Source organism: Mus musculus, chromosome 8 (assembly GCF_000001635.26).
Source record: "Mus musculus strain C57BL/6J chromosome 8, GRCm38.p6 C57BL/6J".
Taxonomy (NCBI): Eukaryota; Metazoa; Chordata; class Mammalia; order Rodentia; family Muridae; genus Mus; species Mus musculus.
In genome coordinates, this window is record NC_000074.6 from 19,239,001 (window position 1) to 19,255,701 (window position 16,701).

General features: G+C 41.9%; 2 protein-coding genes across 2 annotated transcripts; both read left to right on the forward strand.

Annotated features, from left to right (window-relative positions):
- Window positions 1-915: 915 nt before the first annotated feature.
- Window positions 916-3,143, forward strand: Defb46 (defensin beta 46). Its single transcript, NM_001025351.1, has 2 exons — window positions 916-973; window positions 3,028-3,143. The coding sequence occupies exons 1-2, from the start codon at window positions 916-918 to the stop codon at window positions 3,141-3,143; spliced, it is 174 nt and encodes a 57-aa protein (NP_001020522.1).
- A 5,448-nt stretch (window positions 3,144-8,591) lies between these two features.
- Defb5 (defensin beta 5) lies at window positions 8,592-11,828 on the forward strand. Its single transcript, NM_030734.2, has 2 exons — window positions 8,592-8,653; window positions 11,696-11,828. The coding sequence occupies exons 1-2, from the start codon at window positions 8,592-8,594 to the stop codon at window positions 11,826-11,828; spliced, it is 195 nt and encodes a 64-aa protein (NP_109659.2).
- Window positions 11,829-16,701: the final 4,873 nt, after the last annotated feature.

Sequence of the window (16,701 nt, forward strand, 5' to 3'; positions counted from 1 at the left end):
ATCAAGCCACATGGTCTTCCTCAGAACAGATTTGAGCAAGAACAACAAGGAGATGGTGGGAAGGACTGGAGTCCCACTGTCATGGATTCTCATAAAAGATCCCAAAAAGTATCTTGATCCCTCCCATTTGATACTCACATTATTTCAGAGAGTACAGAACCACAGACCCAAAGGCTAGCAAGTCCCACAGTTGTCCTTCACCTTGTGGCTAGAAGTCGCTATTCAATGGTTTCTTCTAGGTAAATATGGGTTCCCATGTTCAGGTAAAATGTTATCAACTTTTTGCTTTCTGAGACAGGACATAGCACACCTATCTGACTCCATGCCTATCACATTGGGTGGATGGTAAGTTGCTGGAAGTTTTTAATAGTAAATGAATTTCATCACTGCAATAACTTGGAGTAATCTATGAGATTAGGCTCATGTACTGCCCTCAAAAAGCTTGGGGGAACCTTGACTTGGCTCACATTCTTCTGCATCCAGCAGCTGACTGTGCCCAAACAGAAGGATCTTGGTGAAATGAGTTCCCATTGAGACCTAAGCCTATTGCCAGACTCTGAGATGACCAAATTAAATGTCTGAGGTATAGGCAAGTAAGGTATCATTGTAACCAGTAAGTCTGTTCCAGGAAAACATGTCTTCCCCTCATCTAAGATGTAGGGCAGGAAGCTGTTCTTGGTGAGCAGTGCAGGAGGAAATCATCTAGGGTTACACATTTGCATAAGGGATACCGTGTGTGCTTTCAGAGGGCCACTCCATGAGAAGAGAAGTAAGGTGCTCTGTGTTTCATAAGTGTAATTGATGGGCTTCTAATCAGTGTGGAAATCTATCCAGGGGTTAGTGTGAGCACCTGGTCCTATCTAAGGCACTGAGCTCAAGTCCCTCTGCATCTCTGCACCTCACCAGGCTTCAGTCATGAGGATCCATTACCTTCTCTTTGCATTTCTCCTGGTGCTGCTCTCTCCATGTGCAGGTAAGGCAGGGGAGTAGGACGGTCCCAAAGTAAAATGAGAAACATTTTCCTATAGTGATTGCGTGCGTGCGTGCGTGCGTGCGTGCGTGCGTGCGTGCGTGCGTGCGTGTGTGTGTGTGTGTGTGTGTGTGTGTGTGTGGTGTCTCCTCTCTCTATGTTTCTCTCTCTGTTACTCTGTATTTGGGTCTTTCTGTGTGTCTATCTCTCTGTGCATGCCTGTCTCTATGTATATGTGTCCATCTCTCTGTCTCTGTCTCTGTGTGCCTTTCTTTTTCCCTCCTGCCCTTCTTACTTTCCCTTTTATCTTTTTCTTCTAAGCATATTTTTGAAAATGTGTATTGTGTGACTGTTGAAAGAAACCAAGGATTCTTTATTTTTCCCTTGAAGGAGCCTAAGGTAGACTCATTCTCATCTGATCTGCATCACATGACTTCCATTTCCTAACTCCTGGTGCTAAGCTTAAGATTATGAAATGAGTTTCTTATAGGTAGCTTAAAAATGATAATATGAAGAATGTTTGATTCTTATCTGAAAAAAGGTATTCATTTCGAAATCATTTACATTTAAGGAATATAGTCTCTGCTTACCCTAGAGAATTCTTTGCAATGAGCAGCCCAGCCTCTTTTTGAGAACTTCCTCTCCCTATATCCCCATGGAAGACCCTTAAGCACACATTGTCTACAGTTGCTCAGGGGAGGCTATGGATCACAGTTACTCAAACTCTGCTGAAATTGTATTTTGTGAAAAATGTTTATATTCTTTTAAATTATGTGCACATGTATGGATCTGTCATGTGCATGTGCCAAGCACTACAGTACCCACAGAGGCCATGAAAGGACATACAATCTCTCAGAGATGGGGTTATAGGCACATATGGGTTGCCTGATGTGGTACTAGGAATTTATCCCAGGGCTTCTGCAGGAGCAGTATGCACTCCTAATTGCTGAGCCATCTTTCCAGGATCCAGGTTGTATTTCATCCTTGACATTAAGTAAACAGAAGGAAAGGGATGTACCACTCAAGACAGAGAACTGAAACAAGAGAGAACATGAAATGAATGAAGCAAAGGCCTCAAACTGCATCAGACAGAAAATATAGAGATAAAAACATAATTTCACTCATTTTGTTGCTGGGTTCTGGTTTACAGAGGAGAATCTCTGTTCCATGAGATATACAGACATTAACTCTGTCTGACATTTAGAGGAATGCAAAGAAGGAGGGGGAGGGAGTGAAGGATAAGTTTAAGACTTAAATTTAGACATTGGAAGCTATCAAAAAAGTTCATTTTTCTTTAGGTTTTCATTGTAAGTTACTTAGGAATCAAGCTATCCTTAAGCAAGTCCTATTCCCTGAGATTTAGCTTCAATACTTAGTTTAAAATAGGTACCTGGAAATTAAAATACCTTAGTTAAAAATAGGAAGATGACTCAGTGAGTAAATGCACTTGTGCAAGTATCTGGTATCCATGTAGAAGCAGAGAGAGCCTCTGGTGCACAACTGTAATACTAATAGTATGAATCACAGAGGCACACTGCGGAGCCAGCCAGCCAGTCCCACTGATTTAGTTCCAGGTTCAGTGAGATACTCTGTCTCAAACAATGAGGTAGAGAGGAAATGATGAACATGTCTTAGGCCAACCTCTGGCCTCTATATGTTTGTGCACACATGCACATTCATGTGTAAAGTCACACTCAGTGTCTGTTTCAGATACCAGAACAAGGGACATGTGTGCAGAAAAGCAAAGGCAGGGCTGCTGAGAGGCAGCTAGGGACTCACATGGAATTTTTCCTGAGCTTCTACCAGCTGGCCCTGAAAACTCCAATCAGTTAGGGGTGGAGCAGACACTCGACATTTGGGTCCTAGAAAAACCAGCATCCCCTTTACACAACAACAGTGCCTGTCTCTATCAAGAACTGGATTCAATCCTGCTAAAACAGATATCCCAGTTTTTGGGGAAAAGCCTGTTGAGACTTACTCAAGATAATAACACTTTGGTATGTATTTTTGATGTGGCACTACTAAATGTAATGTCTTGTTTTTTATTTATATTCCAGCTTGTATCCAAATAATTAGTTCAATAAGAGGTGTCTGCTGGGGTCAGTGTGTTTCTGGCACTAGAGAGATTGGCATGTCTGGCCTTCGTAGTATGAAATGCTGCATAAGAAAATAGTTAAGAAGACAAAGGTCCTGTGAACCAAAGAAAACACCAGAATTTTCTCCTCTATGAAGATGCACACAACTTAAACCAAACTAAAGTTCCTTGCTTAAATACAAAGACTTGTTGCCTACTAGCTATGTGACCTCACAGCTTGTTTTCTTTTGGGATGAAATCTAAAATCCTTGCACAAGTCAATCTGTGACACAAGCACTTCTCTCTTAAACTCCTTGGTTTATAGATACCTGTTCTTGTCTCTGATATGCTAATTGATTTCCTGTAGCCAGTGCACATGCACATCCTGCCGACCTTCTATATCCATTTGCCTCCATAACTCTTTGCTTTATCCATCCAATCCCAATGCAAGGCAAAGACGGTGACTCCAGATTCCTTTTACCTTGTGCCTCTTAGTCATTTATGCCTTGTGTGGTTTGGTTAAGATTTTAATACACACTTTGGCTATGAGAGCGCTTGGGTGTGAGTTTGCTCTTCTTCGTTTATGTACTGGCCACTGATGGGAAATATTTCATCATCTTATTTTAGACTGAATGACCAAGATGAGTCAGTAGGGGGCTTTCTTATAAATAGGCATAAGAAACAAGGAACTTACAGAAAACAAGACCTTAATGAAAGCAATGAGAAGGAAGAGCAGGGTAAGGATCAAGCGAGGCTATGGTTAGTAAGGGAAAGGTGTCAGAGTTTGTCCTAGGCCTGTCCTCCCAATGGAGCTCTAAAAGTATGATGGGCTCACTGTGTGGCTTGGGCAAGGCTCTTCTGTTTATGTGCATACAATTTATGTCCATGCATAAAATGCAGCTCCATCAGGAAACCTTAGATTTTCTAAACCTCTATTCTGAAAGAAGAAATGAGATCCCAGAGCAAAGATATCTCATCTGGATAGACAAAACTGACAAAAGGAGTCCTTGTCACATTGACATGTAACAAAAGAATGTTGGCTAAAGGTACATACCATAATGCAGTATATCTTTAAATTTAAAGTAGGAGTCTGAAGACAGGGCATTGTCCATAAGTGTGTGCTGTGCAAGCTTACAGATATGAGTTTGATTCAGAGCACCCATGCAATAAACCAGGGAACACAGCATGTCTATACTCCTAGCCCTGGGGGATGGGATGGAGACATGTGGATCTCCAAACTCACTAGCCAGCCTGCCAGACCAAATGCATGACCACAGGCTCAATGAAAGCTCCATCTCAAAAATGAAAATAGGAGGTGGACCTGTTGGAGAGATGGCTCCTCACTTAAGAGCACTCACTACTCTAGAGGACCTTGTTAGATTCCCAGGACCTAAGAGGCCTCTCATCACCTTCTGGAACTTCAGTTCTAGAGGCTGCAGCACCTACTTTTGGCCTTCATGCCAAGCATATATACAGTACATATTAGAAAAACACCAAACATGAATAATAATTAATAATAATAATTTAAAAATAAAGTACAGTGATGGAAGAAAACACTATGTTCAGATTTCACACATATGCAATCACACATAAAAACAAATGATGTATAATACACATATACAAACATGAAAGTGATTTAAAATATCCAAAAATAAATGAAGTATTTGGATTTTATTCAAGGATAGCATTTGATCTTTTGATTGCATTACAAATCCACACACTTCATTTTGATGCTGGGCTCATCAGACCCTGTCTCAAAGAATTATTTTTAATAATTCATACCTTTATCTATTATAAACTTGTTGTTTAACTGATGCTCAAAGTCACTGCTGACTGTTGCAGGAATGAGATGAAGTTTCCTGCAGCAAGTGAACCATCATTCTGGGACTTTACAGGATGTCAGGATATCAAAATTTTTGTAGAAAATTTCTTCACCTGAGAAAAGAATTTAATGGCTTTTTTTTTTGAGGGTCTGACTTTTGAAAACACAGGTAAATTGGATATAAGCAATAAAATGCTAAGTAGCTTTGTACTTCTAAAAATGACAGGACGCTTTGGTTTCACACAGAACTAGAGCTAAGGGTGCACACAGGGCAGAGCACCATGGAAGACAATTTGTGGCAACATAGGAAACCACCACTGCAGCTGGAGGTGAACACACACACACATACACACACACAAACACATTCATATACAAATACACATGCACATACATATAATCATACACATACACACACATACATATACACACATATACATACACACACATCTACACACGTACACATACACATATACACATACACACATACAAAAACATACACACACATACACATATACACAGACACACACATATTCATACACACATATACACAAACACACACATATACATACACATACACACATACACACATATTCATACACACACATACACAAACACACATACACATATACACATATAGAGACATACACATACACACACATACACACATACTCATATACACACGTACACAAACACACATACACATACACACACACACACACACACACACACACACACACACACACACACTGGAGTTGAGTTGCACACAGAGCAGCCCACTACACTTTGGGAGCACACACTTGCAGCAAAGCAATGTTGGAGCTCATACCGTGAGAAAGCAAGCCTTTCACAGTCTCCCACCCTAACAAGCCAAATGGCCTTGTGCTAAGGAGCTGGTCGTCACTCCCTCCTTCCTGTTCCCTTCCTGGACCCTGAGGCTGTAAAAGCTGAATTATAGTCCCCTCTTCCTTATCTCTTCCTGATTCCCAAGACTTCCAAGGACATGAGTTACGTGCTGAGCCCAGCCTGACACCCAAGGCTGTTAAGGAGGATTCATATTCCGGAGATAAGACTCAGAGTACCCACCCCTTGGAGCCTGACTTTGGCCTTCATGTTCCCAGATGCCCACTTCATTGTTCTTTATTAATTTCCCCTCAACCCCTCCCTATTCCCCTCACTGTATGCTTAAAACCTGGCATTTCAGCCTAATAAACTGATACCTTGATAGGAACCTCTTCTTGGTCTCCGCTTCTCCTTTCTCTCCTTCCCATTTTCTCCCAGTTTTGTGGTTCCCCTCGTACCCATGAATAACTAGGTCCTGCTGGACAGGACAAAGCAACACTGGGGCAGAGGGTACACACGTATAACAATGTACCACTGAGCTGAAGAGTTGACACACACCTAGCAGCACTCCACTGGAAATGTTCACTGCCTAACCTGGCTTGGCTGAGATCCTAACTGTCCTCAAGAAGATAAGTGCTAAAGTCTTGGTTAGTCTGAGACTCCTCTGGAAGATCGTTGGAAATTCTGCAAATTGCCCTAGTGTTAGTGAGTTAGGTTTGGACACAAAGCACAGCAATGGGTCTTGACAGACCAGACCCCTCCTGTCTGCTTCCTGGCTATCAGAAGGTGACTGACTTTACCTCACCACATGCTCCTTGCCATTTTTAGTGTGGCTTGTGAAAGACCACAAAGCAGTGGTGCCCACACACCATGGATTGCGTTTCTAAGGCTTGAGTCAAAATAACTTTTATTCCATCAAGGTTCAGTTGTCAAATGTGTTTGGCCACATTGATAGAAAATGAGTACATTTGCTTTTTACTGTGGAAAGTGAGAAAATTATGCAAATGCAGAGTGAGTTTATTAATTCAGGCTGAGCATTTGCAGGCAACGATCTTTCCACATTCTTTATTTTATTTTAGTTTATTTTAGTTTAGTTTAGTTTTTTTCCACATTACGTTTTTGTCTGTGCTTAGTGTTTGTGATGAGTAAGCATACTTTTTCAATACATGCAGGCATTGCACAGGGAAAAAAGTCTGAAGATGGGTCAGATGGCACGTGGCAATCCTGCAATCCCAGACAGACATGCAACAGTACCTCTTTGGAGCAAACCATTACTATAAATCAATCATCAGCTGCTTTTAAGAAACCCTCAAATTGCAGAGTAGGCTAATAAGGAACAGAGAAAGGTAGGGGTAAGGAAAATAGAGGGAAGTTAGTGTTTTTCTTTTCTTTTTTTAATAGAATTATGCCTGGCTTCCATTGTATCACTGAAGCTAATGAGAGGAGATTGAAGCTACTCTTAGTATAGTAAAATTATTCAATTTGAAATGATAGATATATTAATTATCCTGTATTGATCCTTGCCTACTGTATTTATATACTGAGATAGTATACAATAGCCCACAAATATGAATACTTACTGTGTCTGATTTTCTTTTAAATCTCTTCTGAATGCCAGTTTCAAAATATGTCCTCTAAGCCCAATACCATGGATTGTCACAGCACATCAGTGAGAGTGAGGCATTCTAGTGTGGGTCTAAACTCTTCATTCTCCAACCTCAAATGTCTTTGCTGGAGACGCCATACAATAGCCTTTGTCAATGCATTATAGATTTCTGCTCATTTGTTTAATCTTCCTGTAGGGAGGGAAAAATTCCTGATTTATTTAAGTTATTTTCCATTAGATAAATACTCATTTCTCAGCTCTTGGCATGTGTTATGCCCTGTTTCTTGTCAATTATTTTAGAGTACAAAAATGAGCAGCTGGGTAATGAACTATAAAAGAGAAATCACTCTGAGATGAGCCACATGGCCTCCCCTTAGGGAGGAGGGACCTGTTCTTAACAGGTCCCATCAAGAACAACAGGAAGGTGGTGGGAAGTATTGGTGTCCCATTGTCATGAATTCTCATGATATAATCCAAAAGGTAACTTGACACCTCACCTCTGATACATACATTGTTTCAGAAACTGGAGAACCACAGACCCAAAGGCTAGCAATTCCCAAGAGCTGCCCATCACCTGGTAGCTAGAACCAGCTACTTGCTGTTTTCTTCTAGGTAGGAATGGCGCCTTGTGTTCTGGTAACCTGTTACTAACTCATTGCTTTCTCTGAAAGAGGAAACAGTACACTGTTCCTCCCTGTCCATCTTGCCTTATGTCCATCACATTGGGTGTATGGTGAGTTTCTGGAGGTTTTTAGTAGGAAATGAACTCCATTACTGAGCAGTAACTTGGAGAAATTTATGAGACTAGGCTCATGTTCTTACTTGGAAAAGCTTGGGGAACGTTTGGTCACATGTGTTACATGCAGCAGCCCAAATGACTCTAGGTGAAATGAGTCCCCACTGAGGCCTAATCTTGTTGCCAGACTCTGAGATGACCAAGTCAAATATCTGAGGTATAAACAAGTAAGCTCCAATTGTAACCAGTAAGTCTGTCCCAGGACAGCATGGGTCCCGCTCACCTAAGAAGTAGGGCAGGAATCTGCTCATGGTCAGCAGTGCAGGAGGAACTCCTCTGGGGATCCTCACATTTGCATAAGAGACTCTGAGTGTGCTCTCAAAGGGCCAATTTGACAAGAGAGATAAGATGCTCTGTGTTTCATAATTTTACGTCCTTGCATCCTAGTCAGTGTAAAATCCTAACGAGGAGGTAGCACATAACACTATATAAGGCACTGAGCTCAAATCCCTCTGCATCTGTGCCCCTCACCAGGCTTCAGCCATGAAGATCCATTACCTTCTCTTTGCATTTCTCCTGGTGCTGCTGTCTCCACTTGCAGGTGTGTCAGGGGAGTACGCGGTCCCAAAGTAAAAAGAGATAGCTCCCTACAGTGTGTGTGTGTGTGTGTGCGCGTGTGCGTGTGTGTGTGCGTGTGTGTGTGTGTTCCTGTCTCTTTTTCTGTGTGTGCCTTGGGCTCCACCTCTCCATATATATATGTCTCACTCTTTCTGTTTTTCTGTGGGTGCATGTCTGTCAGTCTTTCTGTATATGCTTATGCCTGTCTTTCTGTTATGTGTTCATCTCTCTGTCTCTGTTTCAGTCTCTCATACATTTCCTCTTCTACAGTTATTCCCTTCCTTTTTTTTCTTTCTTTCTTCTAAGCTCATTTCAGACAATGTGTATTGTGTAACTGCTAACATAAGCCAAGAATACTTCTTTTTGACTTCCAGGAGCCTCAGGTAGATTCATTCTGAGCTCATCTGCAGTCCTTGCCTTCCATTTCCTAACTCTTGCCACTAAACTTGAGATTATGGAATGATTCTTTTGTAAATAATAACATGGATATCCAGAAGATGTTCCAACTGGTAAGAAGGACACATACTCCACTATGTTCATAGCAGCCTTATTTATAATAGCCAGAAGCTGGAAAGAACCCAGATGCCCCTTAATAGAGGAATGGATACAGAAAATGTGGTACATTTACACAATGGAGTACTACTCAGCCATTAAAAAGAATGAATTAATAGAATTCCTAGGCAAATGGATGGACCTGGAGGGCATTATCCGGAGTGAGGTAACTCAATCACAAAAGAACTCACATAATATGTACTCACTGATAAGTGGACATTAGCCCAGAAACTTAGAATACCTAAGATATAAGTTACAATTTGCAAAACATATGAAACTCAAGAAGAACGAAGACCAAAGTGTGGACCCTTTGCCCCTTCTTAGAAGTGGGAACAAAACACTCATGGAAGGAGTTACAGAGGCAAAGGTTGGAGCTGTGATGAAAGGATGGACCATCTAGGGACTGCCATACCCGGGGATCCATCCCATAATCAGCCTCCAAACACTGACACCATTGCATACACTAGCAAGATTTTGCTGAAAGGACCCTGATATAGCTGTCTCTTGTGAGGCTATGCAGGGGCCTAGCAAACACAGAAGTGGATGCTCAGTCAGCTATTGGATGGATCACAGGCCCCCCCCAATGGAGGATCTAGAGAAAGTACCCAAGGAGCTAAAGGGGTCTGCAACCCTATAGGTGGAACAACAATATGAACTAACCAGTACTCCTCGGAGCTCGTGTTGCTAGCCACATATATATCAGAAGATGGCCTAGTCTGCCAACATTGGAAAGAGAGGCCCCTTTGTCTTGCAAACTGTATATACCTCAGTACAGGGGAATGCCAGGGCCAAGAAGTGGGAGTGGGTGGATAGGGGAGTGTGGGGGGGAGGGTATGCGGGACTTTTGGGATAGCATTGAAAATGTAAATGGAGAAAATACTTAATTAAAAAAACAAAAAAATAATAACATGAAGAATTTTGGATTCTTACCTGAACAGAAAGGTGTTTGTTTACTAATCTTTATATTTAAGGTGTCGATTCTCTGATACTCTAGAGAATCCTCCAGAATAATCATCCCAGCCTCTATCTGAGAACTTCCTGAAACCCTACCCCTATGGAAGATCCTTAAACACACACTGTCTACAGGGACAATCAGGCTCAGAGCTCAGGGAGGCTATGAAGCACAGCTTCTCAAACTCTGCCTAAACTGTATTTTGTGCAAAATATATAATTTTATATTCTTTCAAATTATGTGTACATATATGGATCTGTGTATATGAATGTGCCAGGCACTACAGTAATCACAGAGGTCATAAAGGAACATCCAGTCTCTCAGAGTTGGAATTATAGGCACATATGGGCTGCCTGATATGGTACTAGGAAGTTATCTCAGGTCTTCTGTAGGAGTGGTATGCTCTCCTAACTGCTGAGCCATCTTTCCAGGCTCTAAGTTTATTTCATCCTTCACATTAGGTAAACAGAAGGAAAAGGATACACAGTTCAAGAGAGGGAGGTAAAGCAAATAAGAGAGTATTTGAACGAATGAAGTAAAGGCCTCAAACTGCATCAGACAGAAAATATAGAGATAGAAACATAATTTCACTCATTTTGTTGCTGGGTTCTGGTTCACAGAGGACATCTGTGTTCCATGAGATATACAGACACTATCTATGACTTTTAGAGAAATGTAAAGAAGGAAGGAGTGGGGAGAGCAAAGGATAAGTTTAAGACTTAATTTTAGACGTTGGATGCTATCAAAAAAGTTCATTTTTCTTTAGGTTTCCATTGTAAGTTACTTAGGAACCACGTTATCCTTAAGAAAGTTCTATTCCCCGAGATTTGGGTCCAATACTTAGTTTAAAATAGGTACCTAGAATTCAAAATACCTTAGTTAAAAATAGGAAGATGACTCAGTGAATAAATGCACTTTTGCAAGTATGAAGATCTAGCATCCATGTAAAAGCAGAGAGAGCATCTTGTGCACATCTGTACTGCTAGGACTAAGAATCACAGAGGCACACTCGTGAGTCAGCCAGCCAATTCCACTGATTTAGTTCCAGGTCCAGTGAGGAACTCTTTCTCAAACAACGAGGTAGAGAGAAATTGATGAACCTGTCTTAGGCCAGCCTCTGGCCTCTATATGTGTGTGTACACATGCACATTCATGTGCACAGTCACAGTGTCTGCTTCAGATACTAGAAGTAGGGACTTGTGTGTGGAAAAGCAAAGGCAGGGCTGCTGAGAAGCAGCTAGGGACTCACAAAGAGTCTTTTCTGAGCTCCTGCCTGCTGTACCTGAAAACTCCAGTCAGGGGTGGGGCAGACCCTTCAACATTTGGGTCCTAGGAAAACCAGCACCCCCTCTATACTGTAACAGTACCTGTCTCTATCAAGAATTGGATTCAGCCCTGCTAAAACAGACATCCCTGTTTGGGGGAAGAGCCTACTGGGATCTACTCATCATAAGAACACATTGGTATGTATTTCTGACCTGGCACTTTCAATTCTAATGTGTGGTTTTTCTTACTTATCTTTCAGCTTTAGCAAAACAATCAACAATCCAGTAAGTTGCTGTATGATTGGAGGCATATGCAGGTATCTGTGCAAGGGCAACATTCTTCAGAATGGCAGTTGTGGAGTTACTAGTCTCAACTGCTGCAAGAGAAAATAGAGAAGAAGTCAAAGATCCAGTGAACCAAAGAAAACAATTTGCACCTCCATGAAGATGAACAAAACATAAACTAAATTAAAGTTCCTTGATTAAATGCAAACGCATGTTGGTAAGAACTGTGTGAGCTCACAGTTTGTTTTCTCTTGCTCTGAATTCTAAAATCCTGGCAGAAGTCAATCAGTGACTCAAGTAGGGCTTTCTTATGGTTTCCAGCTATATTTATGGCTATCTGTTCCTGTCTCTGATATGCTAATTGATTTCCTGTAGCCAGCACACACAGCCATCCTGTCTGTCTTCTTCATCCCTTTGCCTGCTTAACCTCTTTGCTTCATCCATCCAATCCCAAGGCAAGACAAAGAAGGTCACCCCAGCTTCCCTTAAGCTTGTTCCTCTTAGTCAATTATGACTTGTGTGGTTATGTTTAAGACTTTAATGCACACTTTGGCTATGAGACCTCTTGAGTGGTGTTCCAGACTCTCTTATTCATTTATGTACTGACCACTGATGGGATATATTGCATCATGTTATTTTAATTGAATGGCCAAGTTGAGTCAGTGAGGGGCTTTCTTACATGTAGACATAAGACACAAGGAACTTGTGGAAAACAAGGCTTTATTGAAAGCAACAAGAAGGAAGAGCAGGGTAAAGAAAAACAAGGCTATGTTTAGTAAAGCAAAAGTTCAGAGTCTGTCCTAGGCCTGACCTTCCCATCAGTGTATTTACAGTATGATGGGCTCCCTGAATGGCTTGGGCAGGGCTTTTCAGTTAATGTGCATATAATTCATGCTCATGAGTATAATTAAGCTCCATTAGGATACTTCAGATTTTAAAAAATCTCTGTCCTAAAGAAGAAGTGAGACCCCAGAGAAAAGATATCTCACCTGGGTAGCTGCAACTGATTAAAGGAGTCCTTGTCACACGATTGACATGTAACAAAAGAATGTTGGCTGAAGACACATACCTTAATGCAGGGTATCATTAAATTTAAAGTAGGAGTCTGAAGACAAGGCACTGTCCATAAGCGTGTGCTGTGCAATCATACAGATATGAATGTGATTCAGAGCACCCATGTAATAAACCAGGGAACACAGCATGTCTGTACTCCTAGCCCTGGGGGATGTGATGGAGACCTGTGGATCTCCAAACTCAACAGCCAGCCTGCCAGAGCAAATGCACTACCACAGGTTCAATGGAAGATCCATCTCAAAAATGAAAATAGGAGGTGGACCTGCTGATGACATGGCTCCTCACTTAAGAGCACTCGCTGCTCAGGAGGACCTGGTCAGATTCCCAGAACCTAAGAGTCCTCTCATCACCTTCTGTAACTCCAGTTCTAGTGGATCTAGCCCTTTCTTTTGGCCTTCATAACAATCATATACACAGTACATACAGGAAAATACCAAACAAATAATAATAATAATAATTAATAATATATTAGACAGTGATTGAAGAAAACAATTTACCTTCTGCCTTTATACACATACATACATGTATTCACACACATAAACAAATGATGTGTAACACACATACACACACATGAAAGTAATTTAAAATATCCACAAATAATACAGTATTTGAGCTTTATACAAGGACAGCCTTTGACTTTTTCATTGTAGAATTTAACCCATACACTTCATTTTGATACCTGGCTCCCCAGACCCTGTCCTCAAGGAATTATTTTTATATTCCATATCATTATTGTTATACAGTTGTTGTTTATCTGATGCTCTAAGTCACTGCTGACTGTTGCAGGAGTGAGATGAACTTTCCTGCAACAAGGGAAGCATTATTCTGGGTCTTTAGAGGTTGGCCAGACTCGAAAGGGTTTTGTAGCAAATACCCTCACCTGAGAAAAGATGTTAATGGCTATTTTGGTTTTTTAAGGTAATGTCCTTGAAGGCATAGGTAAAATGTATCAAAGGAAAAAAAAGCTAAATAGCGTTTTAGTTCTAAAAATTACGTGGCCATTTGATGTTCTGATAGGACCAGAGCTTTTTGTATACAGGGCAGAGCACCAATGGAATTGGCCAGTGTTAGCATCAGAAACTGGTTACAGCCAGCCTCTGAAACCTGCAATGACATCATCCTAGAGGATAAGAGTCTTCTGTGTTCATTCCTATGGCAACCATAGCACCCCCCCCCCCCACCTTGTGTTACCTGCATCACCTGAAATTCATCACCTGTGTTACCTATGTCACAGCCAGGAAAAAAAAAAAACATGAATGACTCTCTCTCTCTCTCTCTCTCTCTCTCTCTCTCTCTCTCTCTCTCTCTCTCTCTCTCCCTTTGCTTCTTTATCTCTTTTAATAAAGACCTGACAAAGTGTGAACTCTGCTGTCTTGGCATGATCTGTCGAGGAATATGCTCTTTTCAACTAACAATGGTGTTGAAGCCCTGGACTTGCTAGCAACCACACAGGCCAGTTTGAGGCTCTATAGCCTGTACCTCAGCCACCACTGTGGGGCACAGGGAACTCCACCATGCAGGATAGCCACTGCCATGTGGGTTAAAAAGTTGGTCAACAAGTTTATTGGCAAGGGCTTGCCCTAACCCCCAAAAGACAAAGGGACCATTCCCATGGTGCCATCAGGAGGGACAATGGTCTGTCGATTGCTGTTATGCCACTCAGGAGAGGGGAACATAACTTGCAGGTAACCCTCCAGCTGATCTTCTAGGCTTGGCTATGGACAACTGAAGAGGCCCGAGATCCCTCCAACTGACTACTTCCATCACCAGAAGGGAGCTCAGGGTAACATCATGGCGTCTGGGCATCCCATCTCCTTCTTCTTGGATGCTGGGACCACTTACTCAGTCCTGACAGAGTTTTTGGGACCCACCTCTCCTTCTTATCTCCTATGGTTGGGGTAGGAGTATAACCTTACCTTCCTCACCAAATCCTCCCACTTAGTTGAAATTTTAGTAGTGTTCCTCTCACCCATTCTTTTTGGGAGTGCCAATGTATCTTGATCCCTTATTGGGAAGGGATCCTCTAGCTAAGTTGGGAATCCTCTATTTCTATTGCTCCCCCCATTCGCCTGAACCCAGTCTCACTAGCAGCCCTTCTCCTCCTCCTGTTCCTCCTCCTCCTCCTCCTGCTCTTCCTCCTCCACTTCTTCCTCCTTCTGTTCCTCTTCCTCCTAGTCACTCAACCTACAAAATCTAACATGTTGTTTCCTTTGCCAGCTTCTCAGGTAGACCCCAGCATCTGGGTCATCCAGAACCCCTCTGTTGCTAAAAAATCATTCTCTAGTCATCCAGTTATTGGACTCTACAAGGTTCATCACCCAAGCTCAATACCCTCTTTCTCCCTAGAGCCTCAGGAGACTGAAGCCTATATCATCTCTTATCTCTTAGGAAAAAAAAAAAAAACTCCTCCATCCTACCTCTTCCCCCTTTAACACCCCTATGCTAGAAGTTAGAGATCCTAATGGAACCTATCCCCTGGTTATCACCTCAGGTGCATTAATTTGGTGGTGGTTCCTCTCCATCCTGTTGTGGCTAATCCTTATACAGTTCCTTCCACTATCCCGTTGGGGACTTCTCATTTCTCCTTCTTAGATCCCAAGGATGTATTCTTTTCTGTCTAGTCCCAGAACACCTTTGCCTTTACCTGGACTGACCCTGATGACCAGTTTCTACTCAGTGCACCTGAAGTACTACCTCAGGGATTCCTGGACAGCTCACACTTATTTGGCCAGATTCCCTCTTCTGACTTAGTTTCTCTCTCTCTCTCTCTCTCTCTCTCTCTCTCTCTCTCTCTCTCTCTCTCTCTCTCTCTGATTGTCCATTATGTAGACAAAATTCTTTTCTGAAGTCCCCCCCTCTAAAAATTAGCCAAGGTGACACCTCTTCTCTTCTAAATTTCCTGTTCAGTCAAGCCACAAAGTTATCATATTCTAAAGTCCCAGTGTCCACTCATCATGTCACCTATTTGGGACTACCAATTACCCCAACCCACAAGGCTATTACCTTAGACAGAAATAATCTAATTCTGTGTCTAACTGTTCCTTCTAAAAACGGAGAGATTTTATCATTCCTAGAGATAGCCAGTTTTTTTTGTTTGTTTTGTTTTGTTTTGTTTTTTTGTTTTTGTTTTTTTTTTCGAGACAGGGTTTCTCTGTATAGTCTTGGCTGTCCTGGAACTCACTTGGTAGACCAGGCTGGCCTTGAACTCAGAAATCTGCCTGTCTCTGCCTCCCAAGTACAGTTTTTTTTATTTTCCTGGGTTCCTTCCTTTTCCATTCTTCCCACCCCTTATATGAAGCAGCATTAGGCCCCACACATGAACTTCTTCTCATATCTGTTACCCAGGCTTTTCAAAGGTTCTAACAGGGTCTCCTCAACACCCCAGCCTTAAACTTCCCTGACCTGAGTTGTCCTTTTTTCCTCTACATAAATGAAGAAGATAGGTTTTCTCTTGGTGTCTTAGATCACCAACTGGGACCCTCCTTTGTTCCTGTAGTTTACTTGTCAACCAAAACTAGATCTAACCATTCAGGGATGGGCACCTTATATTCTTACCTTAGCAGCCACTGAACTCCTTATTTGAGGATCTAAAAAACTAACGTTTGGCTCATTTATAAACATCTTCTCTTCTAATACTCTGACAGAGCTCCTAACTTACAGAGGCTCACAGTCTAAATCCTCCATGGTTCTTTCAGGTAGCAATAATAGAAGACTCCACAATTACCTTCCAATCATGCCTGCCTCTTAATTATTTCATTCTTGCTGCACGTGGTGGCTCATGTCTTTAATTTCAGCACTTGGGAGGCAGAGGCAGGTGGATTTCTGAGTTTGAGGCCAGCCTGGTCTACAGAGTGAGTTCCAGGACAGGGAGGGCTACACAGAGAAACTGCCTTGAAAAACCAAACAA

Excerpts from the sequence above, each read along its gene's own strand:
- Defb46 (NM_001025351.1), top strand. The coding sequence starts at position 916 with ATGAGGATCCATTACCTTCTCTTTGCATTTCTCCTGGTGCTGCTCTCT. Across the intron at positions 974-3,027 it reads GCTGCTCTCTCCATGTGCAG|CTTGTATCCAAATAATTAGT; the intron begins GTAAGGCAGGGG and ends TTTATATTCCAG.
- Defb5 (NM_030734.2), top strand. The coding sequence starts at position 8,592 with ATGAAGATCCATTACCTTCTCTTTGCATTTCTCCTGGTGCTGCTGTCT. Across the intron at positions 8,654-11,695 it reads CTGTCTCCACTTGCAGGTGT|CTTTAGCAAAACAATCAACA; the intron begins GTCAGGGGAGTA and ends CTTATCTTTCAG.